Source organism: Anomalospiza imberbis, chromosome 16 (assembly GCF_031753505.1).
Source record: "Anomalospiza imberbis isolate Cuckoo-Finch-1a 21T00152 chromosome 16, ASM3175350v1, whole genome shotgun sequence".
Lineage (NCBI taxonomy): Eukaryota > Metazoa > Chordata > Aves > Passeriformes > Viduidae > Anomalospiza > Anomalospiza imberbis.
The window spans coordinates 14,727,800-14,749,190 of NC_089696.1; the positions used below are offsets into that span (position 1 = coordinate 14,727,800).

General features: G+C 47.2%; 1 protein-coding gene across 6 annotated transcripts in view; it reads left to right on the top strand.

Annotated features, from left to right (window-relative positions):
- The window catches only part of EPN2 (epsin 2), a 53,523-nt gene extending 40,520 nt beyond the window's left edge, over nt 1-13,003 (top strand). For 5 of the 6 annotated variants that reach the window (XM_068207243.1, XM_068207244.1, XM_068207241.1 and 2 more), the window contains 7 exons: nt 2,030-2,142; nt 4,271-4,363; nt 4,656-4,821; nt 7,316-7,489; nt 8,961-9,053; nt 9,902-10,117; nt 11,796-13,003. In XM_068207243.1, the coding sequence (XP_068063344.1) occupies nt 2,030-2,142; nt 4,271-4,363; nt 4,656-4,821; nt 7,316-7,489; nt 8,961-9,053; nt 9,902-10,117; nt 11,796-12,115 (1,175 nt within the window). In that variant the 3' untranslated portion in view covers nt 12,116-13,003. The remainder of the gene's footprint in view (nt 1-2,029; nt 2,143-4,270; nt 4,364-4,655; nt 4,822-7,315; nt 7,490-8,960; nt 9,054-9,901; nt 10,118-11,795) is intronic. The other variant, XM_068207247.1, reaches the window with a different exon arrangement.
- The last annotated feature ends 8,388 nt before the right edge of the window (nt 13,004-21,391 follow it).

Sequence of the window (21,391 nt, forward strand, 5' to 3'; positions counted from 1 at the left end):
TGTGGAAATGGGAGGAAGAGCAATGGGACTGAACCCATTTTGCATCATTTGAATTTTAATGCCACTCTGCCATCAGGCTCTTGGTTGTTGTGGAATGCAGTGATGTGACAGAGATGGAAGAGCTGGGATGCAGGAAATGCAGGAAATCCCATTTCCCCCCCACAGTTAAAAGCCCAGCAGAGCAGAAGGTTCCTCCCTGCTCCCAGTCCAGGTGCCATCTGTTCTCAGGTGACTCTGCTGGTGTCTGTCCCATTTGTCCCAGGCTCTGCTTTTAAACCAGTTAGGACTCTTCCCTTCTCTAATCCCTGCTGCAAAACTGCTCTTCTCCATCTGCATCTCAAATCTATGCATGGCCAGTTTATACCATGAATTCTTGCCCCTTTATCTCAAATAGTTTTTCTCTCTCTGGTATTTGCAAGCCTGAGGTATTTGACAGCCATAAACTGCTCCATCTTCTTCTGGCAAAGATAAACAGAAAACATTCTCTGGGCTCCAAAGGGAAGTGTTTCCACCTCCGTCCTGGTTTAAAATCATCCATTTTGGATTAGAATGATTAGAATTAGTGCTAATTTATTACCTGTATTAGGTGAGTGGCTGGGAATTATCACATGCTTTAATCATCATATTTTTAATGTAATGTATTGGAGAGCCTGGCAGTGACTGCTGGAGCAGTAAGTACTCATCAACCAGGCTAAATTTAATTATTTTATATATGAGAAAGTTTGAAAGAGTAATCGAATTGAGCTATGAGTAGCATCTCAAATGAAATAAGGTTGGCTTGAGAGCTTCAGGATCAGCACAAGGTGGAAGAATCGTTGTGGGTGATAAATTAATTTGTGCCTTTAGAAGCTGATGGGGTGGGAGGGCACCTCGGGGTGTGGTGGGGAGGAGGAAAGGTCATTCCTTGTTTCCACTTCCTTCTGCCCTGCTGGATGAGAAAGTTCCACTTGTTTTGTGATGTTATTTTGGCCTGAAACTTAAGGAGAGACAAGACTGGGAAGTGTTTGGAGGATTAAAGTAGAGATGAAAAAGTGGTTTTCAGACTGAGTTTGGCAGTCTCATTTTCACATGCCCAGCTGAGCTGGTAGGAAGAAGCTTGATTTCTTCAAGCTTGACACGCTAGTTTGAAACATTCAATTAAATGTATTAAATATCAGTATATATTTTGCCAAACTAATCATCAGTCCAGCCACTAAATACAAACTTCCTTGCCAAAGCGAGGTAAAATTCCTGTGTGAATGATTTGGATGCTGAAGAATTGTCTGAGAGAGAGTGAGCACAAAATTGTTTAATTACTGTGTAGTGCTAAACCTGCTAGTGGTGTAGGATGGGAATTTCACATGCTCCTGGAGTAAAGACATCACTAAAAGATGGTTTGTGTGTTGAGAAATTGCATATTTTAGCTGTCAAAGTTGACTGTTCCTTGAAGAGGAGGGGAGGAGATAGCCCCAAAAAACCCCAACCAACCCCAGAAACCAACCAACACCCCCAACCCATTTACCAAACTCTTCTTTAACAGAGACTGATCCTGTATTTGTGTCAGTTTGGAGTCTGAATAGCTGGTTTGTTTATCCCCAAGCCTGCCCCGCAGTTAAGAATAGTTCTTTATCTTCCCATTAAGACTGTATTATTTTACAGAAAAGTGGGTGGTATCCAGCTTTACCCTGATATTGGCCCACTCCCAGCCGATCCTTACTGACACTGGAAGATGTAAGAAAAGTAAGGAAGATGTAAGAAATACCCACAAATGTTTCCTTCAGCAATGAATTTTTAAGTCAGGAGCTCTGATACACTCAGGGTCGATCCAGCATGAGCTGGGGTTACTTCTTGATATCACAAGATATAAAAAACCTCTGATTTTCCCGGAATATTTCCCCTTAAAGCATCTGAACTGCCACGCAGAGCTAAATGACCCCCTCCGCCTTGGCAGCAGCTTCACCCCGAGGGAGCTGTGAAAGCCAGCACGGGGTGCAGGAACGCGGCCTCTCCTCCTGCTGTGCTCAACGTGCTGGGCTTTGTCTCCCAACAGCGACGTCCCCTCGGGTGTCCTCGGAGCTGGAGCAGGCGCGGCCCCAGACCAGCGGCGAGGAGGAGCTGCAGCTGCAGCTGGCGCTGGCCATGAGCCGGGAGGTGGCGGAGCAGGTCGGTGCCCCGGGGCTTTTCCAAAGGCTCCGCGCCTGGAGAGCTCAGATCATCGCAGCCTGGCTTGCTGTGTGGAGCCTGTTCGAGCCTGTTTGGTTTTAGTTTTGAATTTTGTTGGGTCTTATTTGATTTTTTTAATTGGATTTGATCTTATTTTTGAATTGTATCTTATTTTATCTTATTTCTTAATTGTATCTTATTTTATTTTTATTTTTAAAATTTTATTTTATAGTATTTTATCTTATTTTCTTTTTAAATTTTAATTTTTTTATTTTATCTTATTTTATTTTATCTTATTTTTATTTTATTTAATTCATTATTTATTTTAAAGTTTTATCTTATTTTAATTTTTATATGATTTTATCTTATTTTTATTTTATTTTTTATTTTATCTTAATTTATCTTATTGTATTTTATTTTTATTTTCTTTTATTTATTTATTTTCTTTTATTTTTATTTTTAAATTTTATTTTATTTTTATGTTTTGTTTTATTTCATTTTATTTTATAATACTTTATCTTTTTTATTTTTATTTTCTTTTATTTATTTTATTTTTTATTTTTATTTATTTTTAATTTTATATTTCACTTTATTTCATTTTATTTTATAATACTTTATCTTATTTTATTCTTATTTTACTTTTTTAAATTTTTTTTTTTATTTTTTTGTTTTTATTTTTTTATTTTAAATTTTATATTTTATTTAATTTCATTTTATTTTATAATACTTTTATCTTATTTTATTCTTATTTTATTTTTATTTTTATTTTATTTTTTGCTTTTATTTTTTTTTAATTTAAAATTTTATATTTTATTTCATTTTATTTTATAGTACTTTATCTTATTCTTATTTTTTATCTTACTTTATCTTATTTTTAAATTTAATTTCCTTTTATTGTATTTCATTTCATTCCATTTATGGCAGCTTGGCTTTGCTCCAGGTGGAATCTTGTGTGTGGGTTTGTTTTTTTTTTAATATTATTCTTTAAATCTCTTTTTAAAGTAACTTCAGCCTCCGAGCTGTTGAGACTAGTGGAAGATGCCAGTCACTTAGAGAGAAGACTTTGTGTGGGAGGATGTTAATCATCCCGTGGCTGGAGCTGTTTTCAGTTAGGAGGAGCTGAAATCACGACTGCTCCCGAAGAGCTCCATTAATGTCAGTGCGTTCCGCTTCCAGTGGAACTTGGAACGCTCCGTTCCTTCGGTGGGACTTCCTGGAGCAGGAGGGTGACCTGACCCAAAGTACCAGAACTATCCAAACAGTGATGGAAAGTCACTTCACTCCCAGTCTGTCACCTGGGTTACCTTGCTGTGCTAATTCTTAGGAGCTCCATTCTGAATTTGGAGTAAATTTGGATAAAACATTTTAATATATAGCAAAGTCAGATCTCAGCTCTGAGTGAAAATTCAAGTCCGCCATGCTGAGTGCCTGTAATATTTTAGAGGCATCCTCTGACAATTCAGTTTACAATTCTGTGTTAAGCACGAGTGCTTGGAAGGGGAAACTATCACCCAGTAAACTTTATCATTATTGGGCAATAAAGGGAACAAAAATATAAATCTAAGCATTTGAAGTCGCTTCAAAAATGACAAGCTGGGGGATTAGTCAACTTCTGAGAGACATGATGCAAGCAGAGATATCTAAAGGAGTTGAATGTGGCATAAACATTGTAGTTACAGATGTTTAAACCTTCACATTACACATGGAGTTGGCAGGACATGATTCCCTTGGTGGATCTTGCACCAACGCGGAGGGAAGTGAGCAAAAGCAAGGGAAATTCCAGTTTAGTTCCCTACAACCCTCAGTGGTGATCTGAATGCTGAGAAACCATGATGCTAATTTAAAAATGCCTTCTTCACTTGGAGTTCCGTGGTGTTTCTACCTGAATTTTGGGAGGAACAGAACACCACCAGGGTAAATCCCAACCAGCAGACTGGCTGCTGTTGTGACGGCAGCAGGGTCGGGGTGCTCCTGAGGCAGGAATCAGAGGAAAGCTCCTTTCCCTGGCGTGTGTTCTGTGGAAATTGCAGCCCTGTGGAGCACAGGGTGGCAGGGCTGGAGCCCTGCAGGGAGCAGCAGCTCAGAGCAGGCTCGTGGTCTATATCACCAGTGTTGATTTCCTTTGCAGGAGGAGCGCCTCAGACGCGGGGACGATCTGAGATTACAGATGGCTCTGGAGGAGAGTCGCAGAGACACAATTAAAATTCCCAAAAAGAAGGAGGTAGTGCCTTCGCCTAAGAAATTCCCGGTTATGCTGCCAAAAGCTGAAATACAGTAACACAAACTTAGCTTAATACTGAGCTCTTTTATGCTTTTGGGTTTGCTTTGTTGTGTAGCTTAAAGCTTCTTCCATGTGGGTTAAGTTTGGAGCTAGACAATGCAGGCGTGTAAAAGGAAAAATAGTAATAATAATAATAATAATAATAATAAATAATTGCTTCTTCACTCTCACGGGTTTGTACTTCAAGCTTGGCAAAGCTCTTGAGTAAAGCTCAGCTTATTCCTGCCCTCAGCACACCACCTTGTTGGACCTGATGGATGCCCTGCCCTCCTCGGCACCTGCCCCGCCCAAAACCGAGCCCTGGGGACCTCCTGCTGCTGCTGCTGCTGCCAACCAGACGGATCCCTGGGGAGGATCCACAGCTGCAGCCCCTGCCTCTGACCCCTGGCAATCATTTGGTAAGAGCAAACTGCCAGGAGCACCGGCATTTTCAAGGTTTTGCTTTTTAACCTTGAGCATTTCAAAGTTGCACAATGTATGAGTCCATTTTCATTCATTTCACTAAATTGCTCGTTTCCAAGCAGAAACCAGCCACTGGCAGTTGCATTTTTTTAAGCATTTGGGTTTCCGGGTGTGCAGTTTGAATGCTGAGGAAGAGGAGAGTGGCATTTCTGTTGTCTTTACAGCAAAACCAACTTGTCCAGCTCGTGTCCTGCTGCTGGTTGTGTCCAGTGCCGTGGGTTTAGACTATTCCCAGAATTTAATCTGATATTTAGGCAGGGTGCTGAGCTTAGGAAGGCCATCACTGTGAATTACCATGTCCTTAGATGCTCCTAGAGAATTGTGATGTGCTTGTGTATGGTCAGAACCAAAAGGATTAAATTACTTAAATGAAGGTTTTTGTAGCAGACAAAAACATGCAGGTTGCCGTTTAAAATACTTTGTGTTCCATAGGTATTCAGTGCTAAATCCATGGAATATTTTTGAAGGAAAAGGTGCAGTGTTTCACATTTTAAAGAGCAATTAAGCCACATTTTTGTGTGTTTTTTTTCTCTCTGTGTGTTGCTGCCTGTATGGTGGGCTGATGTCTGGGTCAGCCACAGCCTGTCCAAGGAATTACTCCTTTGAAAGAAAGTGGATGGCTTCTCACAGGGTAACACTTGGAACTTGAGCTGGATCTATTTTTCTGCTGGAATTCTTGACTTTTTTAAAGGTCAGGGAGCTTCTGTGCAAATCCTGATGAAGCTTTTCCATGAAGATTGACAGCTTTGTTCTGTCAGTTCTGCTTCGGGCTGGTGATTCTACAACCTCTGCTCTGAGATGCTTCCATGTCATTTGCAATCCACACACCACCATCAGATTCCTGATGAAAAATTGGAAGTTTAATAATGAAATGTCTTGTTTGGGGATTTTTTCCCCTGCTCATGATGGCATTAAAGGCACCTACAAAGCTCCTGGGCCAACTGCCAGGTCATCATTCCAAGTGTAACCTGCTTTTTTTTGGTGATAGGAACTGAGAAAAAGCCCAGATTTTGGGCTCTAAGGCCATTCCGTTTATTTTTCCATGGCTAAAAGCAACCAAAATCCCCTTTCCTCAAATCTCCAGCCTGATGTGTCACCCTCTGACAGGATTTTCCTTGTACCAGTTCCAGCCATAGCATTTCCTCAGTGCTTCCCAGCATTCTGTCACCACAGCACAATCCCTGCTTCCAGCCTGCTGGATGCTCCCAGGGATGGTCTCAAAGATGCAAGTTTATGAATTTGCTGGTAAAAAAAAATTACTCATGAAACTGCATTTCCCAAATCCTGCCAGTGCTGTGGCGTTTCAGAGGAGCTGATGGAAGCTCTGGGAAGGGAATTTCCCGAGCACACTCTCCTTTTAGGGAAGAAAGGACATTTTGGGAAGCTGCTGGTGATGGGAAATGCTGTCATTAGTGTGGCACTGCTCCTAACTCAGCACTGGGGGCAGATAAAGGAAATGGGAGTACTGGTGTGGGAATAATGGGGCTTCCTTGGAGAGTTTCGGCATTTCCTGCTCCGGAGCTGTAGCGACCACGTGCCTGCTGATGAAACAAAACCCAAAATTCCAGCTGGAATTTGTGCCACTGTGTGCAACATTCCTGATTTACAGGAATATTGGGATGCCAGGGGAGTTGAATGGAGTTTTAAAAGCTAAAATAATTTTCAGTTGTAATTTGAAACCTGCAGGATATTGAAGGTGAGAGTTGTTGCATGTGGGTGATTCTGTCCTGCTCTCTTGGGTTATAAAATCCTCATTTGGGAATTAAACCTTTTGTGATTGAATTTGTAGGAATGAAGAGCTGTCAGCCTCTTCGAGTAAAAATGAGAACCTTGAACATACAGGCATTGGGTTAAAACTAATAAAGGGCTATCAGTGGGCAGCTTAGATGTGTGTCAGGAGTGCTTAGAAATGGGAATAAAAAAGCACAGCTGGCTCAGGGGAGCTGATTATATTTTTATAAAATAGCAGTGTGGTTAAAAGAGCTGGAAAACATTCCCTCTGTATCTTACAGATTCCTTTGTCCAAGGGTTAATGTTGTGTATCTCACACCTTTTACCTTTGGGCTTTTTATAAACTCACTTTCCCCTGAGCTCATAAATAGAGCCTGTGATTTAGGTCACCTCCAGCCAGGGATTGTCACTTGTGGTGGCAATGTCAGGAACAGAGGCAAGTTTATTTTCATATTGGAACTGCAGGTATTTGTACCAGGTTCAGAGAGGGGAATTGTTCATTCCTCTGCCTTGCCCAGAATTTCCTGGTGCTGCTCTTGGTCAGTGTGACCGATGCTGGGAGTGGCTGGTGCTGAGCTGCTGCTCCCATTAATGCTCAGTGTTAATTGGGAGGAAAGGCTCCTGGGAGGGGTCAGTCTCCAAGGAAAGCTTTCCAAAGGGAAGCTGCACTGACTTCTTTTCTGCTGATTCTTCTTGCAGGTGCCAAACCAGCTGCTTCTGTTGACCCTTGGGCAGCACCAGCAGGATCCACAGCTCAGCCTCTGGCAAAAAATGTGGACCCTTGGGCTCCTGCTCAGCCATCTTCTACTGCAGCAAAATCTTCTGTGGATCCTTGGGGATCAGCACCTGCAAACAAACCTCTCTCTACTTCTGGTGAGCAATATTCTCATCCCATATCCACCTTATTTGAGTAATGAGGAGAAGTCCAAATGGATTTCTTGCATTGTGTGGTTCAAAGAAGCTGGACAGTTGGCAGAATTGGTCTTCAAAATAAAAGGGACTTGTAATAACGAGCAGGAAAAAGAAATTTAAATGTAATTATTCAGACTTACAGCTCTGAATTAGTGGTGCTGCTTCGTGCTCCTCCTGGTATTTGTGGCTGCCTGCTGAGCACTTGGGACTGCTGCTGCTCTTGGGTTTTATCTTTAATTAGACAAGGACTTCATTTCTGGCAATGAGTGATACTCTAATTTCACCTTTCCTCATGATAAATAGCTCTGCAGATGGATGCCTCTGCAGATGTAGATTGACAGGTTGAGCAGCTCCGAGGAGACTTTTAGAGGTGCAAATGAAGGTTTGTTCCTTCAGACTGAGAGTGTGAAACCCTCCCTGAGCCCTGGTAAAGATGCAGAAGGTGCTGCTGTAATTGTCTTTTCATGGTTTGTAACTAATACAACCTTGATGGGTGTTAATACCTGGCATTTTCATATTGGCACCGTGGCTAGAAGCATCCAAAATGCATTTTCTGCTCGTCACTCATCCCCGTACACAGCAAACAAAGGAATCCGAGTGCTGCAAAAAGTTTCTAAGCAGCTTTTCCCTGGGCAAAGGGCAATAACTGGAGCATTGTGAAATGAGCATTTGGCTATGGTGGCTCTTTGTTCTTGATAAATATTGGTTTTATATTCCATTTTCACTCCTTCTCTTGGGGTTTGTCATCTTGAGCTCTTCTTGCTTGAAATGTGTTGAAGGTTAAAAGTAAACGAAGAAAACATTTCAGCTAATTAAAAATACCCACACAAACCTTAAAGCTGTTCAGGAGTGTGATTGCTGATCATTTAGGTGTTGTTTTTGTGCCTCCAGTCTGAGGTAAGAGTGTGTCCACCTTTGGGAATGGTGATGTTTCATTGATTGCAAACTCTGGGTGAGTGCTGGTGCTTCAGCTGGTGCTTTGCCATCTCCACAGCCTTTGCTCTCGCATTCCTCCTCCTTTCCACTTGGGAAACAGAAATGAAATAATCACTGGTGGTGTTTTCCTTGAGGGCTGATTAACACTTGATAGTAGAGGCTGTAAATCCATTTCTGTTCTCTCCTTCCTTCCACAGCAAGATCTGCTTGTCTCTAATGCAGACACTCAATCAACCAAACCCCAGCATGCTCAGGTGTGCCCTACACTGATCCAAAAGCAAACTGCTCGGTTTAGTTGTTCCATGCTGTCAGAAAGGACAATTCTGTGACATTTTCCTTCTCCCAGCTCAGAGTAGGAGCACTCCCAGCTGCTGCCCTGGAACCTGTGGTGGCTTCTTGGTAATAGGAATGGGTTAGGAAATGCTTCCAGGAGGATCAGCTGTGTGATGCAACCGAAGATGTGTTAATGACAGGGCTGTCTTGTTGTTTTGAACAGGAAGTACATCTTTTGACCTCTTCAGTAATTTGAATGGTACAGTTAAAGATGATTTTTCTGAATTTGACACACTTCGAACTTCCAAAAAGCCAGGTACGAATCAAATTCTTAGCATGTGGACAGGTTGGGTGACAGTCACGGCAACAAATGTCTCTGATCTTAAATTTTACTGAACAAAAAAATCAGTTTTCACAAAGGGAAGGAAGTGATGATGCAGCAGTAAAAGCTCCTTGTTCACATTTTGGCCTGTGCATGAACTCGTGGGGAATGGGCCTTTTGTAATCCGTGGAATTGCACCCTGTGACCTTCTGCTGCATTGACCCAGAAATTTGTTGGACTTCCTAATTTCCAGTGTCCAACATGTTTGGAGCCGGGCTCATGCTCAGAGACTCAACCAGAACCATGCTGACTGAATCTCTCAAATGTGTACATTCCAGCAGGATGATGAGAAAGTACCTTCTGTGAATACTCTTAATTTATTTTTCCTCTGGTCAGTGGTCAGTAAATCAAAACTGCCAGACCCTGTCAGTGCTGTGCTACCTTTGCTCTCAGGATGGTTCTGCCTGAAGCACAGCTGGGCTTTTTGAGAAGAAAACGCTGGCTGGAATCCAGCTAGGAAGGGCACAGCGGTGGTGTAGGGCCAGGGCACGAGCCAAGGCTTTGGAGTATCTGTTCCTTGGAGCCTGTGAGTCCCACCTGGAGCAGCAAAGCTGTGGGAATTCCATCAGCAGAGCACTTCAACTCTGACTGTAGCTTCTTCATGCTCTGCTCAAGGACATTGACCTGCTTGCATGCTGAGAGGGTGTAACAGCCTGAAACACTGAGCCCTGACTAACACAAACTTAGCATAAAGCACCTCTGCTCTCACACACTGCAGGCTTCTCTCTGCCTGCCTCTGTGCATTAACCAGGAGTTCTCTTTGTCCCTTTGTGTTGTTGCAGCTGAATCAGGTTCCACTCTGCCATCTCAGCACAGTGGTACCACGAGTCCTGATCTCTTTGAGTCCCAGCACTCGAGTGGGACATCGGGCAAACAGAGCACGGCCCGGAAAACCCCGGAGTCCTTCCTGGGCCCCAACGCTGCCCTGGTGAACCTGGATTCTCTGGTGTCTAAGCCACCACAACCTGTTACTTCTCTGAACCCATTCTTGGCACCAGGTTGGTTTCTGCACAGTCCTCCACAAACAGTTTCTGTTTGAGCTTTCCCTTCCTGCAGGAAAACTCTGCACAGCTCGGTGCTGCTGGAGTTAAAGGTGGGTGATTTGGGCTTGGTTTTGTTGGTTACTTCAGCCAACAGATCATGAGCAAGAGCAGGAGGGCCTCAGGGAAGCATCCTGGGCTCACCCAGCACAGTGACAGTCCCTGAAAACACAAAGTCTCTGCTCCTGGTCTGCAGCTGAACTTCATTCCAGCAGTCCCCCTCACTCAGAATGGTCTGTGTTAGAAGGTTTGGGCTTGTTAAAAATGGCTGAACTTCAGCTGGATTTTGTCAAAACAGGTAAGATTGCCTTGGGAAGGTAACAGGTAGGAGTTCCCTGTGGAAGAAGGTTGGAATTGCCCTTTTCCTGGAGCTGCAGCAGGCACAGGAGATCTCTGACTGCAGCCTGAAGTCCCAGAGTGCAAACTCTGCAGGGTAATTCAGTGAGCTGCTGGTTAGTCTGTCTTAGGCTGGCACAGTGAGCCAGTTTTGATCTGAAAACACATTCTCAGTGTATTGTGGAAAAAAAAAAATTGGCTGTTGCAGTTGTCCTGCAAGCTGAGCCTGTTAGAAGTGAGCCCTTGCTTGGAGCAGACTGAAATGGTGACACCAAACATGTGGCAGATGTGTTTTTTAAAAGCTGAATTTGCACTGATGTTTTCCTGTGTTGCTCATAGGGTAAAAGTTGGAAATGCTCTTTCGGTATTTATTTTCATCACTCTTCCAATGGAAGAAAAAGTCAATTTATTAAAATCCCTGAGTAGGAAAAAAGCAGTGATTCTGAGCAGCCTTGGCAGTGAGCAGGGAGAGAGAGGAAATCTGTGTATCTGCCCTTCCCGGGTACTACAAAAAGTTTGTGAGGGGTCACTGGGCCATCCAAATAATCCTAGGCTTGTACACTAAAAGGAATTTGTAGGGCTGGCAGCAATCCAGGGAACCTCAGAGGCTGGGAAAGTTGTGCTCTGCTTTTTCGAGCACCGCTGTAATTCGGAAACAAGTTGTTTACTTTGGGAATTCTTGTCCGAGCTCGGTGCCAGAAACACGAAAATGGAGGTGGCTGCTGGGAGCTTGGAGCAAACACACAAATCACAGAGTCCCAGGATGGTTTGGAAGGGACCTTAAAAACCATCCCTGCCATGAGCAGGGACACCTTTCACTATCCCAGGCTGTTCCAGGCCCTGTCCAGCCTGGCCTTGGGCACTTCCAGGGGTCCAGGGGCAGCCACAGCTTCTCTGGGAACCTGTGCCAGGGCCTGCCCACCCTCCCAGGGAAGGATTTCTTCCCAATATCTGATGTGAACTCACTCTCTGCAGTAAAGGAGCACAGAGAGCTTGCAAAGTAGCATATAAAAAAATCAAATCAGTGATGTGGATGTCGTGGTTAGGGCTTTTGCGGGTAACCAGATTTGGAACCCGTGACTCCGGTCGGGGCTGTCAGAGGTGGGAGCTGTTGGCCAGTGAAGGGGTGTTGGAGGCACTGGCTGCTTCCAGGGAGCACACTGTGCTCTGCTGGGGGGCAGATGCTCCACAGGGTGTTTTGGGCATGGGGATGCCCACAGGGAGTGTTCTTTGCCAGGACAGATGACTGCAGCCCCTGGTGCTGCCGGCAGTGCCTCACTGTCCCTTCTCTCCTCCCCAGGTGCCGCTGCTGCAGCGACTCCAATCAACCCCTTCCAGGTGAACCAGCCTCAGCCTCTGACCCTGAACCAGATGAGAGCGAGTCCCGTGATGGGCAGCAGCCCCTCCTTCAGCGCCGTGCCCCCGATGAGCATGGAGCCAATACCTCTGTCTTCCATGGCCCCCGTGCCCGTGGGGATGGCACCGCTGCCGGCCATGGGCACCATCAGGATGGGCCAGGGGCTCAGCATTGCAGGATCAATGCCCCAAGCTCTGCACAGTACAGGAATGCCGCCAGCAGCCTCCCAGGCTGCAAATACAACTAACCCTTTCCTCCTATAAAGACCCAATTAAAGGAACTTTTCTTTTCTTAGTGTTTCCAGGCTGAAGTCTTTCCAGCGAAACGAACGTGGCCTGTGTGGACTGAACGGTGTGTGAGAGACTTGGAAGTAGATTTGCAGTTTACAGTTATGATCTTTGAAGAGTTGTCTCTACTTACCAGTTAATCTAAATCTAGTCTTTGCTACAGATGGTACCTTACTTTGGCTTGTTGAGCATCATGTGAAATGTTCAGACTTTTCACCAAAGTTAGATTCTGCCCATTTTTGTTACTTTGTTAATCATTTCAAACACACTTTCTAGGGAGAGAACCTGCCACTGGAAAACTCCCTTGGCTATTTTGTAGATGTCAGATCATGTGCTGGATTCCTGAAGTTACTCTTCCCCTGCATCTGTCACTTCCTCTGCCCGTAAGATAGACCTGAGATTCCGAGTGCTAGTGAATGTTTTGCACATAACTACACACAGTTCTAGACTGTTGGTTCACCCATAGTCCTTACTCTTAGAAGAGACCGACCCGGAGGGCCCAGGGGGGCTTGGTTTTTATGCATTAAACATTGCAAACTCGCACTGCTTTGGTATCTCTGAGGTGTGACTGACAACAGCAAGCTTGTCTCGAAAGGAAAAGAACACAAAACCCCAGACAAAACACCCAAGACCATGCTCGAGTTGTGCTGTCGTGTGCAGCGTTGAATTCCTACACTACTCTAAGGACTCCTGGAACTCTGTGAGTGGCTGCACTCGTGCTGAGTGAGTGTCCTGCTCTGTGCTTGTCCAGTACCAGCTTCGTTTGGAAGTTTTTTCATGTGTATTTTGTTTTTATTTGACTTACAATGTGAGTTGAAAGAAAAAAAAAATGGAAAAAACAAAGAAAAGGAAAAAAAAAAGAAATACAGTGGGACAACTTCGAATTCAGTTTCACCGGGGCAAGCTTTAAAACTAATTCAGGCTTAACCTTGCTATATGCAGTTACTCTTGTATACTTTTGCACATATTTTGTTTAGTACAGTTTCATATTTTGAGTTTGCAGAGTTACCTAATAGTCCTTTTTTTGCTAATTTTTATAATGTGGTTCTTATTTAACTGTCTGGTTTTGATAGATTTATCAAGTCTGGCTGAAAAATTAAGATATTGGCAAATGTCATTTTTATGGTTTTAATGCCCTCTTATTTATGGTTTTCGCTCTTTGTTTCTGTAAAGAGAGTTTAAAAGGGAAGATTAACACTAAAATATTTACTTTTAAATGAAGTATTCATAATGCAAATCAAAAACAAATCCTCGTGACTAATTATTTTTAGATGAATTGAATTTGAGCATAACATGATTTAAGACTACATTAAAAAGAAAAAACACTAAAGTCGCCTTTCCCTTGATTTGTTCCCATTTCCCAATCCCCAGCCTGGGCAGACTTTTAGCCTTGATGACGATCCCAAGAGAGGCTGTTTGGTTTTATTTTCCTTGTAAAACTTGAGGAGCTGTTAAAAATCCTGATGTACAAACAGAACTTGTTTCATTTTATCCGCTGATTTTTCCTGTTGGAAGGTGCACTCTGTAGGATAACTGCTTCCATGTCCAGCCACCCCTTGGGAGCTGAATTATCCCTTTTAAATGAATTTTCATGTCTGGACTCCTCCCCACGCTCAGGGGTTCTGCTGGAGCACCAGCCTCTCCCAAAAATCCATGGCAAGGGATTTTTCCTGCCTGCAGGGCACCTCTGAACGGGCTTGGTGGCCTTTCCTTAATTTAAGAGGGGGGAAAACAGAATTTGCCAGAGTTGTGTTGTGGTGGAACAATTCCCTGTGGGGCTGGAGAGGGGCTGGATCCCGTGGAAGGAGTGGATCCCATGGAAAGACTGGGATCCATCTCCTGGTGGGAAGGGGAGGCTGAAGGACGATCAGATTTAGGGACAAGCCCAGACTGGAGCTGTGCAGGGCAGGGTAGCTCTGGTAGTGTATGGAATGCTCAGTGTGGGGATGTTCCTGTGCAGATGTGGGATCCTCTGGGATCCTCTGGAACTGACAAGGAGCCTTCCCAATCCTTGTTTTTATAGAGGAGGGAAGAGGATTGCTGTCCACACCCAGCCTGTCTTTAAAAACAAAACAAAACCCCATTCATGTCGCCTTTCAGAGCAAAGAAAAAGACTTTTTCTGTTGTTGTTGAAGCTATTGGAAAGTGTAGAGCAGGAAGGGTGTGATTCTTGCAGATGGGGGGGAAAGTGTTTTTTTCCAGCTGATCTGTGACCAGATTCCTCCCAGGTTGTTTTCCCAGTTGGATTTGACCAGCACTGGAATCAAGGTCACCCTGGGTTTGTCCCCTTGTCCCCTGAACTGCAGTGGGATGGGGCATTGTCTGCCCAGCCAGGAGTCCTGGCCATGTCCTGGGGAACTTTCTAGAGGCAAGATGAGGTTGATAAGAAATATTTCAAGTGCTGAAATAATCTGCAGTTGGAGCTGTCACTGTAAATTTGCTCTGGGAGGGAGCCCTGGCTTAATGAAGCTGTTGAATGGCAAACTGTTGCTTTTCCTCCCAAGTCACTGCCCCCAGAACTTTATCCCTTTTATATTAAATAGAGACATTTATGGCACAACAAACCCAAAGGAGGCTCCCTGAGGAGCCACAGCCCAAATTCTGGTGCTGGAAATATTTAGGCTGAGGCTAAGCAAGCCCAGATCCCAGCCTGGCACAGGGCTTGTGGCAGGAGCTGAGTTTAGCAGGAGAAAGAGCTGGTTTGGTAAATGTTCCTGGGCTGGGCTGTGTCCCCAGGGGGTGACACAGGGGGGTCACTGTCCTGGCTGGGGATGCTCTGAATGGTCCAGCTCATTTGTGATGATTTCCCTGCTCTGCAGGATCATCCTCCCTCCCTCCTGGCCTTCCCACATTTCTGGAGGATATTTCTGTGCCCTATCACATCCCCTCTGCCCCATTTCTCCGTTTCCCCCTCTTCTTTTTTTTTTTTTTTTTTTTTTCTCTCAATTTGCAAATATTCAAAGTGCTTTTTTTCCCTTTTTTTGATTTTTAAAACATTAGTAGCCCAAAATAGCCTTACTGGTCAAATTGACCAAAAAGAAAAGTATTAAATATCTTGTAAAAAAAAAAGAAAAAAAAAGTTAACACACACACATACACACACACACCACACACTCCTTGGCATAATTTCCCCCCTAAATAAGCTCAGTTATTTATTCAATTTTATGCTCCAGAGAAACTCAGCTCTGTGGAGGGGGCAGGGAAGGGAAGCCCTGGTGGGTTGTGGTGTTTGCAGTTTTTGGGAAGTTCCATAGCCACGACAGCTCTTGTTCCCCTTGTGCCCCTTTGCTGGTCCAGCTCGAGGTGTTCTCTGTGCCTGAATATTGCACAGGTGGGGAGAAAGAGGAGATTTCTTTTTCCCAGCAGAATCTCGCACAACTCTTCCTCTCCAAGTGTTCCAATGTTTCCCAAACTGCTCATAACCCTGGGAGCCAGCTGCTTTTTCTGGATTTGTGCTGACTATTGCCATTATTTACTGTATAAATAATTTATCATTTGTACTATTGTACCATAATGTCTGTATCTTTGTGTCATTTTTTTTTCTCCCCCCAGCGGTGTCACAGATGTGATATTTAAACGATGCCATCAGAACAGTGGAAAGACGAGGGGTTTGGAGGTGACTGGTCAGAATTAAAATTGTATTGCTTCTATTCCAGCTGTGTGGCTTTTTCCAGGCTTCTGCGTGGTGTTTGTTCTCCCATTCCCACCCAAGCCCTGCTTGGTGGAGGTTTGCAGGAAGCTGATGGGTTTGGGGTGAGCTGATGGAAGGTTTGTGGCAGGAGGATTGAGGGATGCTCTGGATTCCTTGATGCATCCGTGACTTTTCCCAGGACAGGCTGCTCTGGCTGGGAGAGAGGAGGGTTTCTATGGCTCACTGAAATCAGGCTCAGCTGAGACCTTACTGACTCAATAAAAATGGAGATTGGTTGTGTTGCAGGTGACTGAATTCCTTCTTTTAACCACGCTGCCCCTGGAACAGCTCCCGTGGAGGGAGCTGGGGCGGTGCCTCGCTGGAGGCTCTGGATTTGTGTCCAGGCAGGAACGTGGGGAAGGTGGCTGTGGAAGGAGGGCTGGGGAGCTGGGACAGGACCTGAGGAGTCCTCACTTCCCACTTCTGTAGCTCAGCCTCGGCTCTGTGGCACGGATCACCTGGCAGGGCGCCTGCTTCCAGCCTGGAAGCAATCCAGGCCTCTCATCCTGGCTGTGTTAATTGAAGGGCACTTCATTAGCAGGCACCAGCAGGAGCTGCCTCTCCAGAGCCCCTCCAGGTTCCCTGCTTCGTTTGCTGCCAATCAGGCTGATCACTAATCAATGATAACTAATTAATGCTGGAGGTGTGGCTGTGGGAAAGGCGGCTTTGGGGAGAAAAGTCTCTGGTTTGGACTCAGCTGGGGGAAGCTGCTGCCCCAGGAACGCTCCGGTGTCCCTGGAGAAGCTGGGGCTGCTCCTGGATCCCTGGCAGTGTCCAAGGCCAGGCTGGACAGGGCTTGGAGCAGCCTGGGACAGGGGAGGGTGTTGGGGTTGGAAGTGGATGGGCTTTAAGGTCCCTCCCAACCCAAACCATTCTGGGATTCTCTGATTCTGCCTCTTGGAACTGCACGTTTTCAGTGACATCTGCTCACTGTTTGGAAGATGTGGGGATGGCTCAGGCTGGAAGCTGTGGTGACTGATCTCTTCCAGAGGAGGTGGATTCTGGGGAGCTCTGGTGGGTTCTGGTGGCTGTGTGAGCCAGGGGAGCCTGAGCTGCCCCAGCCCGTGCTGAGCAGAGCTGTGCCCGTGGTCGAGCTTTCTGCTGAGCTTGCAGAGCTGCTCCCCCATCCCACATTTCCTTTTCCTCTTCCTCTCCAGAGGAGTGAGGAGGATTTGCCTGCTCTGCAGAGGAAGAGGACTCTGGATAAGGATTTATCTTTTGGCTTCCCCTCGCCCACGCCGCTGTTGCCGAAGATTTTGCTGAGGTTTGAGTTGCCTCTTTGTGCTGGGCTGAGGGTGCAGCTCTGGCCCTTCTGCTGCTTTTCATGGAACTGTGGGGAAAGGGCTGGGCCCATCTTGTTCTCTGGCTTTGGCACAGCCTCTGCAACACCCTGCAAGCTGCATTTCAGGGAACCAGCGGGATTTATGAGCCCCTCACGTTCAAAACTCCCATATTTTTCAAGTTAGCTTGAAACATCACCTTTTCCCCATGTATGAGTTGGATTTCCTAAGGACTGCTGTTTGTTCGGGAGCTCGGGATTAGGAATGGTGAAGAGGCAGTGTGGGATGTGGTGGTGGCACTTCTGTTTTGCTGTTCTGCTGGTGATTGATTGTACCCTGTAATTGTGGAAGCCGAGGAGTTGGAAGTTCCCCTTGGTGCCAGGGAGATTCACTGGCAGGGTCCGGTGATCCATAGGGAATTGGGAGGAGGTAAATGAGGAATGTGGGGATACCCTGGGGGGACACAGCCCATCCTGGGGCTGTGCAGGGAGAGCCCAGAGCTGTCCCAGATCCAGACTGAGTTGTGGGACCCTCACGGTTTTGGGAAATATCTCCCTGAGAGATTAAAGAAAGTCCCACCCACTGCTATGGCAGGGACACCTCCCACCATCCCAGGTTGTTCCCAGCCCTGTCCAGCCTGGCCTCGGACACTTCCAGTGATCCAGGGGCAGCCCCAGCTTCTCTGGGCACCCTGTGCCAGGGCCTCACCCTCACAGAGAGGAATTTCTTCCCAATATCCCATCTAACCCTGCCCTCTGGCAGTGGGAAGCCATTCCCTGTGTCCTGTCACTCCAGGCCTTTGTCCAAAGCGTTCCAGGATCACCTGTGTCCTCTCAGGCCAGCTCACATGGCTCTGCCTGAGCTGCTCTTGGCACTTGTGGAGCAAACACGTTCCCATTTCAGGTGAAGGAAAATCAATGACACCTCAAACCACCTGGATAAAGCCAGAGCAAAGGTGGAGCTTGTCTTCCCAGCTCCCTGCCTGCTGCTTCCCGTCAGGAGACCTCGCTGGGACACGGCTGCTGCCAGCTCTGCAGCTTGATCCCTTCGAGATCCTCCCAGGCAGGAATGGCATCCTGGCTCCTGGCCTGGTTGACCAGCGGAGCTGCTGGAGGTTGGGTCAGAGCTCCAGCCGAGCCAGGGGGGTGTTGCTGGAGCGGAGACTTGGGATTTATTTCCCTGTGGAGATGAGCTGACTGATGACCCCCGGGTGAACCCACCCCTCTCCCGGCGCCTGCAGGATCAGCACCCGTGGCTGGGCTGGCCGGGCTGCAGGAGCACGGGCCGGGCAGCTGGAGCGGATGGAGGCCAGGATCCTCCACAGGACGCTGACCTGGCGAGGGCTGATCCCACCCATCCATCCCAAACCCTCCTTCTGATCCCACCCATCCATCCCAAACCCTCCTTCTGATCCCACCCATCCACTGCGATACCACCCATCCATCCCAAACCCTCCTTCTGATCCCACCCATCCATCCCAAACCCTCCTTCTGATCCCACCCATCCACCGCGATCCCACCCATCCATCCCAAACCCTCCTTCTGATCCCACCCATCCATCCCAAACCCCCCCATCCCACCCATCCTCTCCCCAGCCCTCCTGGAGTTCTCCACAGCACCATGGCTGAGCCACCTGGAGTAATGCCTGCGATGAAAAATCATCAGACACCTTTGTGTCCTTCTTCCCCTAGAACCTGTGCAAATCACGTCTGCCTTCTTCCTAAAGTGCTTTTTGTGGCCATGGAATGAAATTCAGGGATTTTCCAAGCTCCGGGGAGCCAGCTCTGCTGTGCTGCAGCAGCCCTGGAGTCCGTGGGCTGCCTGGGGTTGTGTTGGGTGATGGTGGAGGAGGTTTTTTCTGCTTTTTTAATATCTTCATCAGCAAGTCTGGCACTAAATGGAGTGCTGATATTCTCTGAGGTGAATTTGGGTACTTAAATATCCTGGCCTGAATAGGGAGCCAAAAATAGACACCTTCAGCAGTTCCATGCGTCTGCTGCTCTTCCCTCTGAAGGACGAGGCTGGATCCCTCAGATCCTGCTGGGAATGCAGCTCGTGTTGTTCCCTCGCTCCCTCCCGGGGGCTCAGCCCTGCTTTCCATGCCCTAAGGATGGGATCTGAGGGATTTGTGCTGTCCTGTGCTCCCAGCCCCAGTGGGGCTGCACTGGAGGCTACTGGCAGCTCTGCAGCCAGGTGGGAGCTGCAGGTTTGGGAGTTTTTGCTTTCAAAAGTGGAGGTGGCTCCTGGGTTTGCAAATATCCATGAGTGTCGCAGAACTTGGGGTTTGAGCTCCCCCACGTTTGCCTCCCAGAGGACTCCTCAGCTGATGGAAAAAGCCCTCAGGGATCCCCTCTGCACCCCGAGGGTGGGTGTTGAGAGGGGACAGGGTGGGATCGGGGTGGCCTTTGCCCAGCTCTGCTGGGCTCCTGCTGGGGGTGGTGTGGCCTGGAAGACTGGCCTGGAAAACATCCCAAACTGGAGTTGGTGGCTGCTGCAGATGTGCTGCTCAGGGGTGCCTGGACCTTGGGCTGGCTGCTGGGGGGTTCTCAGTGCCCTCACGGGGGGCTCGGGTCTGAGGGACCCCCTGGAGATGCCCTGGGTGGGCTCTCCAGGGCCACCAGCCCATCCAGCTGCTGCTGGGGCCCAGGTGCTGCCAGCCCAAAGGGGAGAGGCCCAGGGTGGGGGTTCCTGCTGTTCCCCGGGTCTGGGTGTCCCAGGAATGGGGAATGCCCAGCCTGGCTCTGCCACTGCTCCCACGCCAGCTGTGCTGTCCTGTGACCCCCCAGATCCGTGTCCAGCACGGACCCAGGGCCTTTATCCCTCCCGAATCTCCAGTGGCACAAATGGGAGGAAACACTTAAAACCTGTCAAGAATTGGAGCTAAATCCCCAATTTTCTTCAAACGTGGCTGCTCTGTGCTTGAGTGTATGATTTTTTCTTTTTTTTTTTTTTTTTTTTTCCTTTGGAGCATTTCACAAATCTCCTGCTCCCAGCCCGACACTGCTGCTGGGGAGAAGCTGCTGTCAGCTTGAATCCGTCTCTTTTTCAGATGGAGATAATTCCCTGCTGCCACAGAGCTGCTGGTGTAAAGCAGCCTGGCAGCCTCCTGTGGATGCTCAGATCCCTGGCTCAGCCCCGCTCCCCGTGGAGCAGCCCCGGGAGGTGTTTGCCCCCTGCTCCGGGGACAAGGGGCAGTGCCAGGGCAGCCAGCACGGAGCGGCTTCCATGGAGGAACGGGAAAAACTCGGAATTCTTCATTCAGCCCCGGAGTTAATTGATATTAATCACTTCCAGCGCTTTCCTAAAGGTTGGGAGCAGCCACGAGAGGGCAGGAGCTGCTGCTGCTGCTGTTTGGTAGGAAAGGCGGTAAATACCAATTCCTAAGGATTGTCCGAGTGATTCTTCTCCTTTTTCTGGAGGGTTTGATCCCCAAGCTGCTGTTCAGTCCCTGTCCTTGGCTGTCTCCCTCCCGGGTAACAGCAGGAAAAGTCCCATGGAGTCAATCCAAAGCCTTTCCAGGCCAGGAGAGCTGCAGAGACCCCGAACATCTCCCAGGCTCCTTGCTTTGTGATGGCCTCGGAGCCCCCTCCTGTGTCAGAAGTCGTTCTCCAGATTTTCCCTGCCCATCTGGAATTCGGAGGATAATGACCAGTTTCACCGTCTGGGAGAGATTTCAGGGGAACCAAGCAGAGCTCCAGCTGAGAGCCTCGTGCTGCTCTTGTGGGGTTGAGAATTTCAGAGCAGGTTTGGAGAGGAGGGAGAATGATTAACCAGGAAAGGAGCAGGGTGTTCCAGCTGGGTGAGAGGAAATCACCGTGAGCTCCTGCTGCTGGCTTTTACTGGGATTTAGCTGTTCTTAAAGCACTGCTGCTTCCAGGGTTTAACTTCCATGAACCATTAGGGATCCTAAATCCCTTCCTTGTCACTGCTCCCTGCTCAGCTCACCGTGTCGTGTCCAGGTCTTGTGTCCATCTTTATTCACAGATTGTCCCCAGGTGCAAACACTGCCACACCTGAGGAGCCAAGACTTCAACCAGGCAATGACAAAGGCAGCAGCAAGGCCACTTCTGGGAGAAGTTTCTGAGGGATATCAACGGGCACGAGGCTTGGGAAACTCCAAACATCAGCCCCTGGGTGATGCCCTGAGGGAAACACTCACAGGAAACTTAAGGAAACTTTGCCCAACCCTTGAGGAAGGTAAGTGACGTTCTTAGATGTGCTCAAGCCATTGAGGAGCACAAAACCACCCCAAAATCCAACTAAACCCAGAGGAAATAGGCAA